Below are 16,711 nucleotides of genomic sequence, written 5' to 3' on the forward strand. Positions count from 1 at the left end.
CATCAGTGAAGGAAACTGAAATGAGTTGGCCTGCAAAATGGGGCCAGTGAAGCCACTTGGGCATCAAGCACAAAACAAGCTGCGTGCGGGGAGCAGTGGAAGAGCGAGCGTGTTTTGGCAGCTTGTGAGTTCTCCATGGCAGAAAGAAGAACTTGTACATATGGGGGTGGGCAGGGGAGGGGTGGGGAAAAAACACCCACCCCTAATAAACTAATCTCAGCTAATGTAGTGTTTATCAAGTTCCTGGGATAATGATACCATGTGTGTCATTATCATCATCAAAACCCAATCTATGTTTTAAAAAGTTACAGATGATTAACACAACATCAAGTTGATGCAGACAATTACTTAAAACCCACACACAGACACAGACACACACACACACATACACATACACACACACTCGCATACACACACACAGAGAACCAGGAGGTCCCAATATTCTGTAGAATGAGGGAGGCTGCAGCTGTAGGCCGACAGCTTTCATATCCTCATTTGAATAATGTGTCCTGAATCTGTCACTTTATTCATTCTCCTTATGCTCAGTGTACTCTACATCAACAACAAATTAAGTTGTAAATAAGAGACAATCATCACTTTTGTTTTTAAGCAGCTACTGCATAGAGAATTTCAATGTACGCTCCTTTTCGACAGGGGGAAAAAGAGGTGCTAGAGTTTGCTTTCATAAGCACAAATATGGGGAAACCAACAGAAACAAAAACAGAAACAGTTTACTGTTGCTGAGAGGAGGGAAAAAAGCATTCTCTAAAGCACATCCATCCATTACCAGCTAAAATTTCTTCAAAGAAGCTACTCAAACCTATAAAGACAGAGGCTAAGTTTTTCAGACCACATTGGAAACCCATGTGACTTATTACTACCAGTCTTTCAGTCTTAATAGACAAGTGGCATCTTTGCTTAACACACCTTTAGACAAACGGACAAGTGCATTAAATCAATTATAACACAGGTTTAGGAATTAAACCAATTCCACATTCGTCTCTGTTAACTTCTGGGAGTTCAAATTACTGCCACATGCACAGAAAATGAAACAATTAAGAATAAAAAATGTCCCTACCTTTACATCGGAGAAGTAGGTCTTCAGCATATTGGAGCTGGGATAACGGGTATAAAAAAACATGAGCTTTGCTTTTTTCAAGTGATTGGGTGACAGTCCTTCCTGCATGTAGGATGCAATTGGTTAAGGAAAAAAAATTCCATAAGCACAAGGACTCCCACCTCCCTCTCTCCAATCCCCACCTCCGTAGAGTCTGGGGGTCCAGCAAGCTGCCGTGGGAGTGCTGCAAGGTATATGACACTGGCTATGGCATCCATTGCTAACTTGCTCGCATTTGCTCAGTGACCGTCGCCTATCAGAGGTTGCCAAATGCAATGGTGAGGATGCACAATTGAGTTGCAGAATCTTGGCTACTTTGGGGCGAGGATGGCAAAGTATTTCTCTTGCTTTAGGTTGGTAGGCTATCTATATGTTCACTTGTTGCTAAGGAGACAAACGCACCCAACGGGTACTGCACAACTCTTGTCATAAGAGTTTTTTTTTCTTCCTTGCAATTACAGTTCTGTTTGTTCTTCTCTGCACACTGCAGTTTAGAGCATATTATTCTGCTAATGTACATGAAAATATAAAATGTATTGTTTTTGAACACTGTTATGCAAGTTTCACATTTTACCTTTTAGTGTTAATCTAATGGAGCATCTTGACTCACTTGCTTTTTATCTTATTATGTCCTATTAATTGTTTCCTTTTAAATAATAGCTAAAACTTGGGAAGAGTAGTTTTGGCATGGAGAGGACAAGGAGGGGGCTGTCTCTTTTGTGAAAGCAACTGTCCAAAACCAAATACAATTTGCCTGTCTTGGATTTATAGTTAACTCCTTTGAGTGACACAGTAGTTGGGGCTAACAAATCAATACATGTGGGTTAGCAGATCAATAAATGGCCACTTACCCAAAATAAGAAGGCCTATTTATCTGGAAACATCATTACCTTTTAGATCTGTAAACAGCAGCAACTAAAACAGTTCCCAAGAGAATGTGAGGCTAACCATAACAATCCAGGCTTCCTGATTCTCCCCCAGATTCTTGGCACTCCTCAGCAGACTCAGAGCTGGGATGGCTCTGGTCACATCTGTGCCGCAGCCTGGCCCTGCCATTTCCTCAGCAAATTAATGGCTTTATAATTTATCAGAAATGAAGATGCACGTGGAGAAAATCAATGTGGTCCCCCACAAGGTCAATTAAGGGTCCTTCCTAGAAGCTTCTCTAAGGATTTTCTCTTAAAAGAGTGTCTGGGAAAATAAGAAAAAAAAAAGAAAAGAAAATGTGCATGTGTGTGCAAACACACACACACACACACACACACCCCCATCCCTACCCAACAAAAATTTCACACCTTAGGCAGAAATGTCAAATAAACACAGATATTTAGGAAAGGTAAAGATTTCCAAATGACCTTCATCAAGTCTAGCATGACTAATCTTAAGAATAGAGGGAAACCAGAAAGTTACTAGAGAAGCATAATCAAATTAATATGGATAAGCTCTTGACTACTTATAACAGGGAATTTAACCAGATATTCTGCTGAGAATTTGTTCAATTAACATTCCCTTTAATATTCCATGCAATTTTAAAAAGATCACCTTGGTCTGTAAATAGAAAAGTTAAATAGTGCAAGTTTTTTTTGTTGTTGTTAAATTGAAAATAAACCCTAAAGAAAGAAATTTTGATTTTCTATCTGTAAGGCAAAGCAGCTTAACTGAACTTGTGTTTTTGTTTGAGATCCTTAATGATTACAAAGACGATAATTTATGACTGACATACTTCTTGTGCCAAGGAGAGGGCTGAAAGGCCCTCCAGTAACCTCCATTAGACTGATAGAGAAGACTAAAGGAGCCCAGCACACTTCAGGACCATCTGTCCAAATGGATAAGTGAAATAATAGTTGCAAGCTGTCTCCTACTGCCTTATGATAAGAGTTTTAGGCAAGTCCAAACTTTGACAGGCACTTTCAGATCTGAGTTCTAATCTTTTCTTTCAGATGGCTACATTCAAACGTCATACATTTAATTACAAGTCCCAAATCTTTTAAAATTTTGGTCTTATACAAAATACAGAGTGTTTTTCTCTGTTTCTTAGATGAGCACTGAGCTACCAAAACTTCCTGAAGCTTTCAATACATCTAAATTATGCTAAGATGTTTTCATTCTTTTTATCTAAAAACAGTAAAATATCCATTTTATTTTGATCAGTATTTAGAGGCTTTTTATCTTATAAAAATTATTCTGAATTGGATTTCTCAAGTTCATTTTTGCTTTAAAATGTTTCCTGTTGGTAATACTCGGAATTGATCAGTTGAAACGGAACACAGAATTTCTCTCTTGCTTATTGTGTAATTAAGATAAAATCCTATAAAATATATGTTTCTAATAAACCATTAAAAATAACTAATGAAACATTTAAAAGGCAACAGTTAGATAATCCTTTTTTTTCTCCTCAAAATAAATCTGAACTGACCAATTGGTTAATTTCCCTTTTAAGTGCTTGTGCTGAAAAGCAACTGTTCTTCCAAGAAAGCACTAGCTGTTTCCAGGATACTTACACACGCACAATGACTCATGATGGAATAGATTCAGTAAACATACAGCTGTACTGAACACGAGCTAAGCTCCATTCAAGGCCAGGAAAGAAAATGAGCACAAATAAATATTAAGGAGGTAAAGGGGGGTGGGGTGAGGGGGGATGGAACGCAAACAAGATCTGTCCAGGCAGCTCATGTGGCTGTGCCTCAATTCTCTTAGCTATAGCTTTGTGAAGACAGATGACATTCAATTCTATGTGTAATGCAAAATAGACAATAACTGCTGAAACTTGAGACAGCTGCCAGGTGTAAAAAAAAAAAAAAAAAGAAAGAAAAAAGGAAAAAAAAGAAAAGATGATAAATCCATAAATTAATGAAAGACATCTGCTCGGGAATATAAAAGATCAGAGAAGCAGAGTACTGCAGCTGAACCTAAAGCAGTGTTCAGACAACCTGAGAGTCTACTTGTTGTCTGTTTACCAAGTACAATATAAACTTACCTAAACAGCAGCCACCGGAGGAGCAGCGGAGGCAGCAAAAAGGCAAATGGGAGAATAATAGTCTGTGAAGGCGGAGGAAGAAAATTCTTTTTTTCCAACTAAACTGGATTGTAGCTAGAGTGGACATGCTGCAGTTCCAAGCAAATGGGTTGAGACTACTTACATTTTCTAAACATTTGAAACCTAAAGAATTTTCGTTCTGCCTTATTCCCTAATTAGCTAAGTTTCTAACAGGATTCCCCCTAGAAATTAAAATGGGGAAAAAAGATCTAAACTCTCTCACATAGTGACAGTGATAGAGCAAGTTGTTATCCCACTAGGAAGTCCAACATGATCGGAGGGATGCATAGTGTATGGAAAATATTTTTTGAAATTTACTTACTTGATAATTTTTCAGGGGAGGGGGTCAGTTGAGGAGCCCAGAGTCTTTTATTAATCTACATGTTTCACTAATATAACTCCCATAGCCCCCACAGAATTCTACAAATGTGTAAGATCTATTTCTGTGGATGGCTTCAAATTTTAGAAATTCATTTCTATCCATGTTTCCTGGTTGGATTTTAATTTCAAATGACTAAACCATTTTCCTTTCTAAACTTCAAGCCTTCTTAACATTATTCCTAAAAGTTGAATAGAAAAAGCCAGCCGTTTCAGAAAACAGGGTTAATTTCTTTACCTGCACATCTTAACAGCTTATACTACTCCTCTTGTGCTTTAACTGGGTGCATGCAAATGTTTGGGGCCTAAACAAGGCTATTTTTCTTGAGATGCAAAAAGGATGAATGACAAGGAACATCATGAAGAAAAGCAATTGGCTGACTGTTTCTTCTGGAATTTGAATAAAACTTAATATTTGATTAAACAGATTCATTTGCAAAGATACTGAACACATTTTTAAAATCCAAGACATAAGCCCTTGGAGAAGGTGCACTGACATTCAGTTTAACTTGCGTACATTCACTATGTCCCTTCTACTAGATGGGATAATGACATTGTGTGTTCTATCCTATAGAACATATAAGTTTAATGTGGTGGATGTAGAATGGATTGATCTGATAAGCTGGTGTTCTTGATAGTTCTTATCTTGGCTACTTTGTTCAAAAAACAGATGGTGCTTTTTGGAGTGGGAAAGAATTGTTCCTGAAGAATTAAATTATGTATAACAGTTTGGAAAGCTCCGAACTAAAAATAAAAACATAATAATAGCAATCACAGTGGTACCATTTCATCGCATTTCTGCTCATTTCTATCGATCTTTTCAAGGAATAACTGTATAACAAGTTCATGTATGGCCCTGTATCCCTAAAATTGAAGTAAGACTCACTCGCTGTGATTCCAAAGTAAAAGCTTGAGAACTTTGCCTACACACTATCAGGTACATCAAGGGAAGAACTCATTGCCACATAGAAGTAGAGACAGGAGAAAAGTGGGCCCAATCTCCCTACAAACAAACAGATCCTCACTGGTTTCAGAATTGTGGAAACTATAGAAAAGGTTGTTTACCTTCCTTACTCTTCCTGAGAAATAATATATCAATGAGATAAATGGTTAAAAGTGCAATGTATTAATAGTGGAGGTGGGAAAAAGAACAGGAGCATACATAGAAGGCCAAAAGGTGGAAAATGTCATCACTAATTGGCGGGAGAGGCTGAACTTATTTAGTTATATGAAAAAAACAATTCTGGGTGTAAGCAACTAACATTTCCTATGAACATGGGTGTTTCCTAACAGAATCACGGCTCAACAGAAACTTATGCTGCTGGGAGAAAGAAGTCATTCCTCTGAAGAAGAAGCAACTATATTTTCTTTAAAGCCTTTGATATGTATTGAAATAAAAGGAACTACTTTCAATTCAAATCCTCAGAATTCCTCAGGGGATTTGGAGGGGCTGAGACAAGGAACATAGGCAACACTTAAAGCAATCTAAAAGATTTTTTTCCTAGAAGACTAAACATTAAAAAACAAAAGCACAACCATACTTACAATGATCTGGTTAAAATGAAAAGTCTGATTTTTTAAAAAAGTCATAAACTGGCATCTTGAATGAAGGAGATTAGTATAGACTTAAGGGAGTTTTAAAACCTGGCTTTAAATCTTTAAATAGTCATCAAAATTGGCATGCATGTCACTTTACTCTGTGTGTGTGTGTGTGTGTGTGTGTGTGTGTGCGTGTATGAGAGAGAGAGAGAGAGAGAGAGGGGGAGAGGGAGAGGGAGAGAGGGAGAGAGAGGGAATCCAGTATCACTACTACTTGCTTCAAAATAAAGTTAGGAGATCTCTGGGGTGCAACAGCATCTCATCCCTAGACATTAGCCTTACATGAACCTCTGAAGACACTCTTTCTTCAAAGGGTACGAAAGCCATTCAAGCCATTGCGTCTTCTTACTTTGCCTTTCTCATCACCAGGAGCAATATTCCAGTCATTTTCACCAATATTGACTGCCTGCTTATAAGGTGTAAGGCATGGTGTTTGGTGTAGCTTTGATTCATGGCTGGTGGATGGAATTTTAGATCTTCCAAAGATCCAAGTGAAATCAACAACCACGCTAAAACGTCCTTTCTATTTTTGTATAGAAATCTCCCACATCTTTCTCCTCCCTTTCTCTTCCAATGTTATTCTCTTCTTGCTCAGTATAAAAGAGACTCCCTGTTCAACTGCTCAAGCCGGTCTCATGATTACGGCCCTAGTCGTTCACCTTATCAGAAATATATACTGCTATCCTGAGAGTTGGCTTGAAGTACACCCTCCACTAACCAGGAAAACATATTTTCACCGTAGCTGGGACTTTGCACTTACGTGACAGACTCTGGAGTGGGCTTAGATATGAAAATGTCAATCTCTAGTCATCAAGACAATTGCTCAAAATCCTAAATTTAGTCACAGCCAACTTAATTGCTAAATTTTATATCCATCTGGTTATTTATTATATAAGAAACTTGCCTCCACCTGCCCCCAAAATGCTACTACTCTATTACCCCCAAAAGACCAACGACCACAAAATTTTTAAAAATTTACAGAAAGAACCAATAGAGAGAAAAAAAATCTTCAATTAAAAATAGCTGGAGTTCAGGATAGGCCTAATTAAAAAAAAAAAAAAACTGTCATCTCTACATAAAAGTCAGTTTCAGAATTTAAAAAAAAAAAATCATAAAAAGCCATTTTTAAGTCGAATACAGCTGAGTTTTATATTTAATTGTGCTCTTTTGCTTTCCAAAATAATTTGCTTTGTGTATGTTAGGACAAAAGATTTCTGTGTATGGCTGAACAGAGGTTAATCATGCATAGAGGCAGCTGCACCAGACCCAAAGAACAGACCTTGGGTGAACAAGAGAGACCGATGCTGTCTGAATAAATCAGTACCTGTATATTTCCTTAAAAAAAAAACACACACACACAAACACAAGTGTCACTTAAAGATTAAAGAGAGAGTCTAACTCCCCACCCACATCCATTTTTCTTCCTCCTCAACCTCCCACCTATAAAGTGCTCCTCCTAAGATTTCATCCAGACTTCTTTCAATGAACCAGAAGCCTTGCAGATGGTTTACTCTGAGCATTCTTCTTATGGGATCTTAGGGATCTGAAAACAGACTTTTCTCCTTATTCTGTTATAAAACTTACCCTCTTTAAAAAATATTTGAGAGAATTCAATCAATATTGACAATGAGATTGTTTCCCCATCTCGGAATCTACTATTTTTTTAAGAGATAGGGGTAAGAGGATAATACAGGAAGAACTGCAGAAAAAACACTGCTGAGAAAGCACATATTAAATAGGAGCTCCTTGAGGCAATGAACAACTTGTGGAAGCTGCAAAAATGTTGGTTTAGTTCTAAGCTTTTCTGCAATCAGGTACGCCACACACATGCTGATAAAAGCCTATTCCTGTGAATGATAGGAAAGGTTGCCTTCTTAAGAAGATACGAATCTGTGTTACTCTAGATATTGTGTAAACCTAACCCTTTGGGAAATATTTTTTGGTTTTTCCTCTAGAGAAAAATAAAAGGATATTGCACTTCCCGAATAAGGTGAGATTTCAGACATATCTTGAAGATCGCCGCACTCGGACTTTATGAGTGACAAGGAGAGCCCTTCGGCGGTGCTGGGCGGGTGTGCTGGTGAACAAGGGTGGTGGCTCAGGTGGTGAGATGACATCTTGGTCCTCAGACTCGTGGTATCCCTAGTTAAGTCTAAGGATTCAGGAGAGGCTCTGTCTTTTCCAGAGAAGGAGCCAGAGGGAGCACCTAATGGGCTCTGAAATGGATAGGCCATCAAGGGAAGGGGGAAGGGGTGGCGGAAGGTGGACGTGGTGAAGCCTGTGGTGGCAGAGAGAGGCGACTGGTGCAGAGGCTGGTGGTGGCCGCCAGCAGCAGGGCCGGTGGCAGACTGGTCAGAGGAGTTTTTGCGGACAACCAGGGGCAGTGCTTCTGTCTGGTCAGTGGAACTGGCCATCTGCACATTGCCAAAGGTGTCCAGGGGGTTCGGAATGATGACGTCGCCAAAGCACTGCAGGCGCTGGTTGGCAGTGTGGAAATTGTGGTTTTCCCCATTGACTGCAAATCTGGCCTGGGGGATCTGGAGAGGTGGGAAGACCTGAGGAACCTGGCGGGAGGGCTTGGCCGAGAAGACTTTGACCACAGTGTCCACAACTTGCGACATGGCAGTGTTCAGTTCCTGTTTCAAGGTCTCAGCCAAATGTTTGCCTTCCGGTTGTAAGGAGTTTGGCCCATGGTCTCTTTCTTTGTTGCTGCCTTCTCGCTTCGGCTTGTTTTCAGCCATTTCCTGCTCTCTGATCAGGGCTCGAGCTCGGTCAATAAACTGTCCTGGGTCTAGCTCGCACATCTCATTATCTGACCTTCCGACAGAGTCCTGGGCCCTGGCATCCAGGATCTCCGAGCGCATGCTGTCTTCAGACAGGTTACCATCTTCATCATTTTCCGAATCGGTGCTGTCATAGATTTGGTAGAACTTCTCCTGCAGCTGGCGCAGCTGTTTCTGCATGTCCTCCAGCTGCTGTTTCAGCTGTCGGCGCTCCTCTCGCTTCTGTTCTTTCCGGGCTGAAACCAGCTGCTGGAAACTCTGTTGCTGCTGCTGGGGAAGCTTTTGCTTGCGTTTGTTTTCTCTGTAACTTTCTCGGGGACTCACAGACTGCGGGGCCATCTCTCTTTCATTTTCATTGCCCCTTAATGCCACACTGGGGGAATGGCTCATACCCCGAATTATATTCTCAACCCGGGCGCGCTTTGCTCTCAGGTGCTCATCACATAAGCGATCCATATCAAACTGGCTCATAGTAGGCCTGCCAAAAGGGGAAAGACACTCTGGGGGGCTGTCTCTTGAAGAGTTGCTGCATATATCCTCCTGATGTACTTCGGAGCCTGTACTAGAGAGACCGCTGGCTTGGAAACTGGGCTCCGTGCCACCATTTTTGTTCATGTTATTTTTCAACAGCTGGGAAATTATGGTTGCTCCTGGAAAAGGCATCATGGCATCTTCATACGAGTTCGCCCTCTTCAGCAGCTTGCGGAGTACATTTGACTTTTCCCCATCTGCATGCTGCACCACTGAATACTCAACATCCTGCTCAGAACCTTGGGGATTCATGGCACTAAAAAACGTTGCTCTTGCCTTAGCAAAAAATGCAGATGCTGTCCCTACCGTCCTTTTCACTCCAATGTCAACTCTTCTCCTCTTGGTTTGCCGGCTTAAGAGGGCTGTGCTGTCATGGTCAGGCATCACTGGACGGTTATTGTGCCATCTTCAAAAGCTCGTCAGCTGGGCACAGCTCAAGAATCCCGGGACCCTGGCCAACAGAACAAAAGGACTGATGAATCATTTTCTTTAAATTTCTCCAAATTTCCTGACCTCAATCCTGAATCAAATACAAAATGCATAGGCTCTGGGATTTATGGCACATTACAATTATTGCAATTTATTATGCACTCTGCTTGAAATGAAACATTTTTAAATATTTCTGCTCCACTGGTTTAAGATGGATTAAGATTAAAAAAAAAAGCAAAAACTGCTTAAGCACCAGTAATATGATTCTCTTTCACAAATGCCTAAAATGATACTGTTTATCTTCAGAAGAAACAGTAGATTATAAGAACACAGCCTCTGACAACCAATTGATTAAATTTTGGGCATTGAGATTCATATTATAAGGAAGATGAAAGTGCTCTATACTTAAGAAATAAGGTTAAATTTTGAGGCTGTGTGAAATTTGCATGAAAAATTTCATTTCTGCATTACAATTATTGTGGTGTTAATGCTATTAAGGGAAAAAGACTAAAATAAATGCAAAAATATAATCGACACCTTTTATTCTTGAATTTTAAAATATTTTTGGCATATGTAAAATGGGAAGGAGAACACTCTCATCAGCAGCATCTTTCATATATAGATGGTCAATTTAGCACCGAAATAAATGTACAATGTCCATTTTAAAAGTCTGCTTATTTAACTTAGCTGGGCATTTTTATTTGTAAAATCAAACGTGAAGATGGTATCTGTTGATACATCTTAATATAACTATAAGAATATTTATACATTTTCATAATGTCCTTTTTTGACAAATTATTACAAAGTTGGTGCACTGCAAAACAAGGGTGTTATCACATTTTAGAAATCAATATGAGGAATAATAAATTATTGACCAAGACAAAGATAAATATATCTTCAGGATTAGTTTCCTTCTGTTTAAATCTGCCAAAATAATATGTCAAACGCCCAAAGAAACTCTTTAATATACATGATTTGTGAATCTTATTTCCTGTGCCAAATTAAAGGAGGGAAAAAAAACCAGAAAAAATACTGAAAGAAGATATATAAAGAAGAAAGAAAATAATGTCCATCAAATGTGTGAGAAAGGAAAATACCTTCTTTGTATATGAACTTCCATTGTTTCTTGGAAACACAATATAAAAAGAGAACATCCTTCTTTGCATTTCACAAAAGGCACTTGCTATATTGTGTAATTAACTAGGAGGCTAACCCCAAATTTTGTAGACATATAAGATGTCACCTTTTTGTTTATAATTAACATTTTATGAGGAAAATGAAAATATTTTTTTCACATTGGGTTTATCTAATATTAAACTTCACGTTTGCTTAACAGAGCACATCTTCACAATAACAGGGTCCATTGCCAAAGGCAGCGTGCAGAGTGTCTGGAACGGCTCCCATCTCTTTCGGTTCACCTGTAAAAACATCTACGTGCTCCCTAGGACTGCATCTGTGGCTAGTTTTAAAGAATGACTATCCATGCAAATAGGCATAATTTCAGCATGAAATAACCTGTAAAAAATCAAGAAAATGCTCTATGCTTAGATGGCAACAATATGTATATATTTTGAAGCAACAGCGATTTCATCATGCAATCTTTGCTCCTGGTTTCTATAGAAAGATAAAACATTTTAAAAGAGCCTATTTTAGGGTATCATGAAAGAAGATGATGCCTCTTTATATACATTCTTTGTATGCTTGGGCATGAAATACTTTTTGCATGCTTCAGGATAAAATTTCCTGAACTTGGAATGGAGATGGAGTTCTTAGTAACTCAACATTGAGTTCAAAATTGAATTCAGAATGATTGAGACCCCTTCAAACACTAATAATAAAATTGGTTTCAGGAATACAAAAATGCAGTGACAAATACTACACAAACACATCAGATCTGATAAATCAGGTTAGCTGTCAGATGACAGTAAGAACAAGGAGAGGCTGAGACAAGAAAAAGGATGAATTATTTCAAAGCTCTGTTAATCACAGAAACACTTGCATGGGGGGTGGCTACAAGGAAGACTTTTTGTGTGTGTATATCAGCTTCCCCCAAATAGTTTATTGCCTGTATTTTAAAATTTTACATCTTTTCTATTTGTATGCAAATCCTTTCTCTTTACTGTCACCTGCAAAGCACATGCATCTCCAATCAAAATGTTGAACAAACTTCCTGCACTATTTTTTTCCTCCCTGTTCACCTTAACACCCAACCTGGACTTTCCTCCTGACATCCTTGCTATGGGAAGAACACCTCTGCCACAGAGACTTGGAAAGGACATACTGGTGTCACTGATGAGCACAAGGTCATCCCCAGGCATCCTTCCTTTTCCAACTGCCATTTACCTCTGCGTCAACTGCACTTCCTCTCATCCAGCCCTAGGTATCAACAGCTGCATCCCTGCACCATGCTGGAGCCAAGAGGAGGGCTGTGCTTTTCCTAAGGTGGAAAGAAATGCTTGTGGGGTCTGTTAAGAACAAGATATAACTCCTGTGATATTCACCAGACTAAACTAATTTTTAAAATTCTATTTCAGTCAACATTTTTAGATTAAATAACAATTCGTATCTGTCTTGGGCTAAAATAATTTAAATACTTTTAGGTCTTGTGAAATGTCCAGCTGAAACATAACAAATAGGACAAAACAAGTGGGAAAAATAAGATAAATTATATAATCCAGCAAGACAAGGCATTATATTAATAGACACAAATAAATATATCTCTCCATATAGCTTAGACCTAAATTTGGAAGTAAAGGTAGAGTGGTAGCACACACTGGGACCGTAGCCCAGGGAGGCCATAGGCGTGATTAAATAATAATAACCAGGTGACACAGCACTTTATTGGTGTCACATTTCATAAACTAGACATACATATACATAAATATATTTACCACATAAGAACATGCACTGTTACATTGCCATAATATAAATTAAATCTCTTAAAAGCATTTTCCAAGTGCTTCCATGATATTCCAGTTCAGAACTTAAAGGAAGCCATGGAATGACTTTATCATTGATATTTTAAAAATTCCTTTATTTCTCAGGGTCTGCATTAAGACATCATGTTTTACCTGAAATTATTATTAATGCATATTATATTTGCATGTTAACATTAATTTCGAGTTTCACCAGGCAGTATGATGCTTTTGATCAGCACTGGTGGATGTCCAAATCAGTGAGGATTTAGAAAAATACTGATGGAGAATTTGAACCCAAATGTATTATTGATCGGATACACTTACTCTATTCCTGCAAACCCCTCTTTAATTAATGCGAATGTCTATATAGAATTTTTCATCATTAAATATTCTGTTGCATCACTTGGCATATAACCTACACAAGTGCTTTGGTAATTCTTATACAATGCATATCTTAACATAGCAGGTTCCTCCCAGAAAAAGGTATTATAAGAATAAACATCCAGGTATAATCACAACAGGTTTTAACTACTCCAAAACAGTCTCTTTAATACCTAAATTATCTGACATTCTTTTTAACATGGAAAATTGTAAGGAAACCGATGACTTCAGGTTAGGAGGTAAGAATTTTCAGTAAAGAATTTCAAAGAAACACTATACCATGAAGTATAAAGTGGTTAAGTGCTCTACTTTAATAAAGAAGTTATTTTGGGGAGGAGGATTCAACTTTTACTGCATCTATCTGGAGTCCAGATTCTGGACAAAGAAGTGTTTCATTATGGTAATTATCCAGATAGTTCAGACAAATCTTTTATGAGACAGGGAGAGTGTAAGGTTGGCATGGTTTCCTGCTTGGATTATTTAGATGATCTGTCTTTGCTGATAAAATTATTTGAAGAAATTGTGCAAGCCTACACTTGACTTCTTTTAGACCATCATCTTTGGATGGGCCTCTTATCTACTTGGGTCAACCTGGTTATGAAATTTCAAATGAGTATCCTTAACAAAGACTATTTCCAATCAACTGGATATTAGTGATTTAAAGGGGAAAAGTCAGATGATCTGATTTAAGTACCCCCTGAATATTAAATTGTCCCCTTCACTACATTCAAGAATTTATTTTTGCTAATTAGCAACTTTTCCTTCAGAGATATTGGTGATATTTCTGTTCCCTATCAGGTTAAGAAAGTCTTTGATGTTTATTTTGAAGAACTCACTTGACATAAGTTAATATCTAAATTAACTAAGAGTTCATTATCAGGTTTTAAAATTTCCTGTCATAGTAGAGTTCTCAATTCATTTAAGATTCTCCCATCCTATCAAAAATTCCATACATTTTTCACCTGCAAAATGAACACACAACATTTTCTGAAACATGACTGAAATATTAATTTCTACTTGTTTAAAAAGTAACAATTGATCAAATTGGTAAATAAGAGACAAATAATTTTAAGAAAAAACACTTTTTTCTTTTTGCAGAAAATTGAACTCTCTAAATGTCCTTTGAGAATGCACAGGCAATAAGATCTGAGAAATTCTTATGTGTATGTCCTTTCCAAGTTATACAGGTACTTAATTAAAATACTATAATAATGCATTATGCACAATCCATTTTCATATTATAATATCAGTAACATTTTACAACTTCTTTTGTTAATCTTAAACCTAAAACTTCTTATATTAACATTGCAAATTCAAGACAATCCCTAACATGATATAAGACATTCATGAAAAGAGGCCTGTCTGAGTTTTAAACAAATAAAGAGGCAGTCTGGCAACTTATGGAATAAGCCAGCTTAGGTTTTAAGATAGCATGTGCTGCGTATAGAGGAATGATGCTGGGAAATGAATAAAGTGAGAACAAAGATGCATGTTATGTATGCGTGACTTTCCCACAAGGTGGTGATTACACTAAATAGAATTCTGCATAATGGACACATGAAATATCAGTAAGTGCCAAGCACAGATAACCCCTATTAAAAATAAAGCAAATGAACATAGCCGTAGATGACATTTTAATTACCAAAGAACTTCAAAAGCATCCAAGGAAAGTATTGGGTATGTGTATATGTGTGTGGAGGGGGGGGCGGGGAAGGCATTCATGTTGAAGTCTACAGAATGAATGACATATACGATCTCATTTTCATGGAAAAAATAACCACCCAAACAACAAAATCAACCACCAAAAACCGTTCGCCATCTAACCTATTCCTGCGCAACTCAGTCTACAGAAGTAGCCTGTTTAAAGATAATTTTAAAAGGTCAACTTTAATGAAGCCAGATATAGTGCTTACATTGAATTCCCAACAACTTCCCTTACAAATCAAGCCACAGTCCTTAACTTCGTCTGTTTCACTATGATATAAACATGTCCATGTTGTAACCCATGGACAAGTTAACACAAATACTCTCGTTTTCCTTCCTCAACACAAACAGCCCATTTCATGTTGGAAACACTCAGAAGTTCTTGCAAGAAACTATAGAACTGACTTCCCTCATCTTGCATCAGAACAGAAAAGCACAGTTACCTTCTTATGTACTTGAGATTTTCTTTCTCCATCAAATTCATGTCTAGGACATTTGGCACATGTCTGGGACAATGACAGGCTCATTCTACTTTATGAGATTAACATATGACTTGAAAGAGTTTATGCACATACCTATTCTTTCTGGGCAAGGAGAAAGCATGCTTTAAAAGATAAGCTTTAACAACAGTAACACTTTCAAACTGACTTTGGAATTCTTGGCACTTACACACCACTCTTGCTATCCAAACCATACCACACACACACACACACACACACACACACGCACACACAAAGGACAGCTCTCTCTGCCAAGCACAGACCTGGGAGATAGGCATAAACTGGTAGGAAGCAAAGAAAAAGTCAGTCTCCCTCCACCTGCTGCCTAAAGTGGGGGTGCTTTGGGCTGACTGGCAGACAGAAGCCTCAGCAGTAGTCTGCCAATATCCTTAAGAAAAATAAACAAACACATACCAACTTTCCCCCAGCCCCCACCCCAAGAACTCACATGGCCGGGCGAAAAACAACAACAGCCCAATTCCCATTAGCCCAGACAATCCTATTAACCAGGACAACCATAAATTCATAAACCTCTACAACCCTGGAGCAAGCATTGTGGTCTAGAAATGTACAGACAGAGGAAATTTGCACCTGTCTTTCTTGACACAACACACCTGTCAGGCCCTGCCCATTCGAACTCTGCTAACAGATTTCTGCCTACCTAGTTTAGGAAAGGAAATGAGTTTAAAAAAAATAATAAGGGAGGGCATGAGTGGAAAAGAGAACAGGAGAAGGGACTCTTCTAGCCTTGACTTTGAGAAGAGGCCACCCTGTGCTTGCTCTGTTTTCATAAGCTCAAGGAGACAGCACAGACCTTCTCGGAAAAATAAAAACAAGCAGGTGAGTTCCCAGCCTTCCCCCAGGCAGAGTAACCTTCTGGGTTGCCAAGAACAGCAGTTTCACACTCCAACCTGCCTCCTTGGGCTATTAAAGACTAGGCATGACCCCTCCTTCTAGTTCTGCTCTCTGTCTGCCTGGAGGGCTCTCAATTTCCCAAGAAGCTGGGAAGGGGCCAGAGACCTGGGAGTCTGTGGAAAGCTACTTACTCCTCCTTTACCATCCCCACCCCCCATCGCTCTCTCCACCAATCTTCAGCGTTAGCAGGAGGAGTAACTGGTTGGCACACCAGAAGAACCAACAACTTGCTAAACTGGACTTTGGGTGATGTCTGCACCCGCCCCCTGCGTCCCCCCTCTGCTCAGGCAAGATAGCAGCTCTTTCCCCCTCTTCCCGCCCTCCCCACCAGTCTTCCTAGGAACAATCACTCTCACCTCTCCTGTTCTCCCTCCCCAGTCCTCCGAACTGGGGCAAACGGTAGGTACCACCCAGAC

At 38.8% G+C, this 16,711-nt stretch overlaps 1 protein-coding gene and 1 long non-coding RNA gene across 8 annotated transcripts in view; one reads left to right on the forward strand and one right to left on the reverse strand.

Annotated features, from left to right (window-relative positions):
* The window catches only part of LOC144580318 (uncharacterized), a 169,953-nt gene extending 163,305 nt beyond the window's left edge, over positions 1 to 6,648 (forward strand). Inside the window, exon 4 of the long non-coding RNA XR_013529610.1 lies at positions 5,829 to 6,648. This is a non-coding gene — a long non-coding RNA (uncharacterized LOC144580318). The remainder of the gene's footprint in view (positions 1 to 5,828) is intronic.
* PROX1 (prospero homeobox 1) overlaps positions 1 to 16,711 on the reverse strand; it is a 52,608-nt gene that overhangs the window by 34,403 nt on the left and 1,494 nt on the right. For 6 of the 7 annotated variants that reach the window (XM_054248201.2, XM_054248200.2, XM_054248194.2 and 3 more), the window contains exons 2-3: positions 8,106 to 9,899; positions 1,079 to 1,184 (exon numbers count right to left, since the gene is read on the reverse strand). In XM_054248201.2, the coding sequence (XP_054104176.1) occupies positions 1,079 to 1,184; positions 8,106 to 9,832 (1,833 nt within the window). In that variant the 5' untranslated portion in view covers positions 9,833 to 9,899. Of the gene's footprint in view, positions 1 to 1,078; positions 1,185 to 8,105; positions 9,900 to 12,220; positions 16,520 to 16,711 lie in introns of those variants that run through there. The other variant, XM_078356401.1, reaches the window with a different exon arrangement.

This window comes from Callithrix jacchus, chromosome 19, assembly GCF_049354715.1.
Source record: "Callithrix jacchus isolate 240 chromosome 19, calJac240_pri, whole genome shotgun sequence".
In the NCBI taxonomy this organism is placed as follows: domain Eukaryota; kingdom Metazoa; phylum Chordata; class Mammalia; order Primates; family Cebidae; genus Callithrix; species Callithrix jacchus.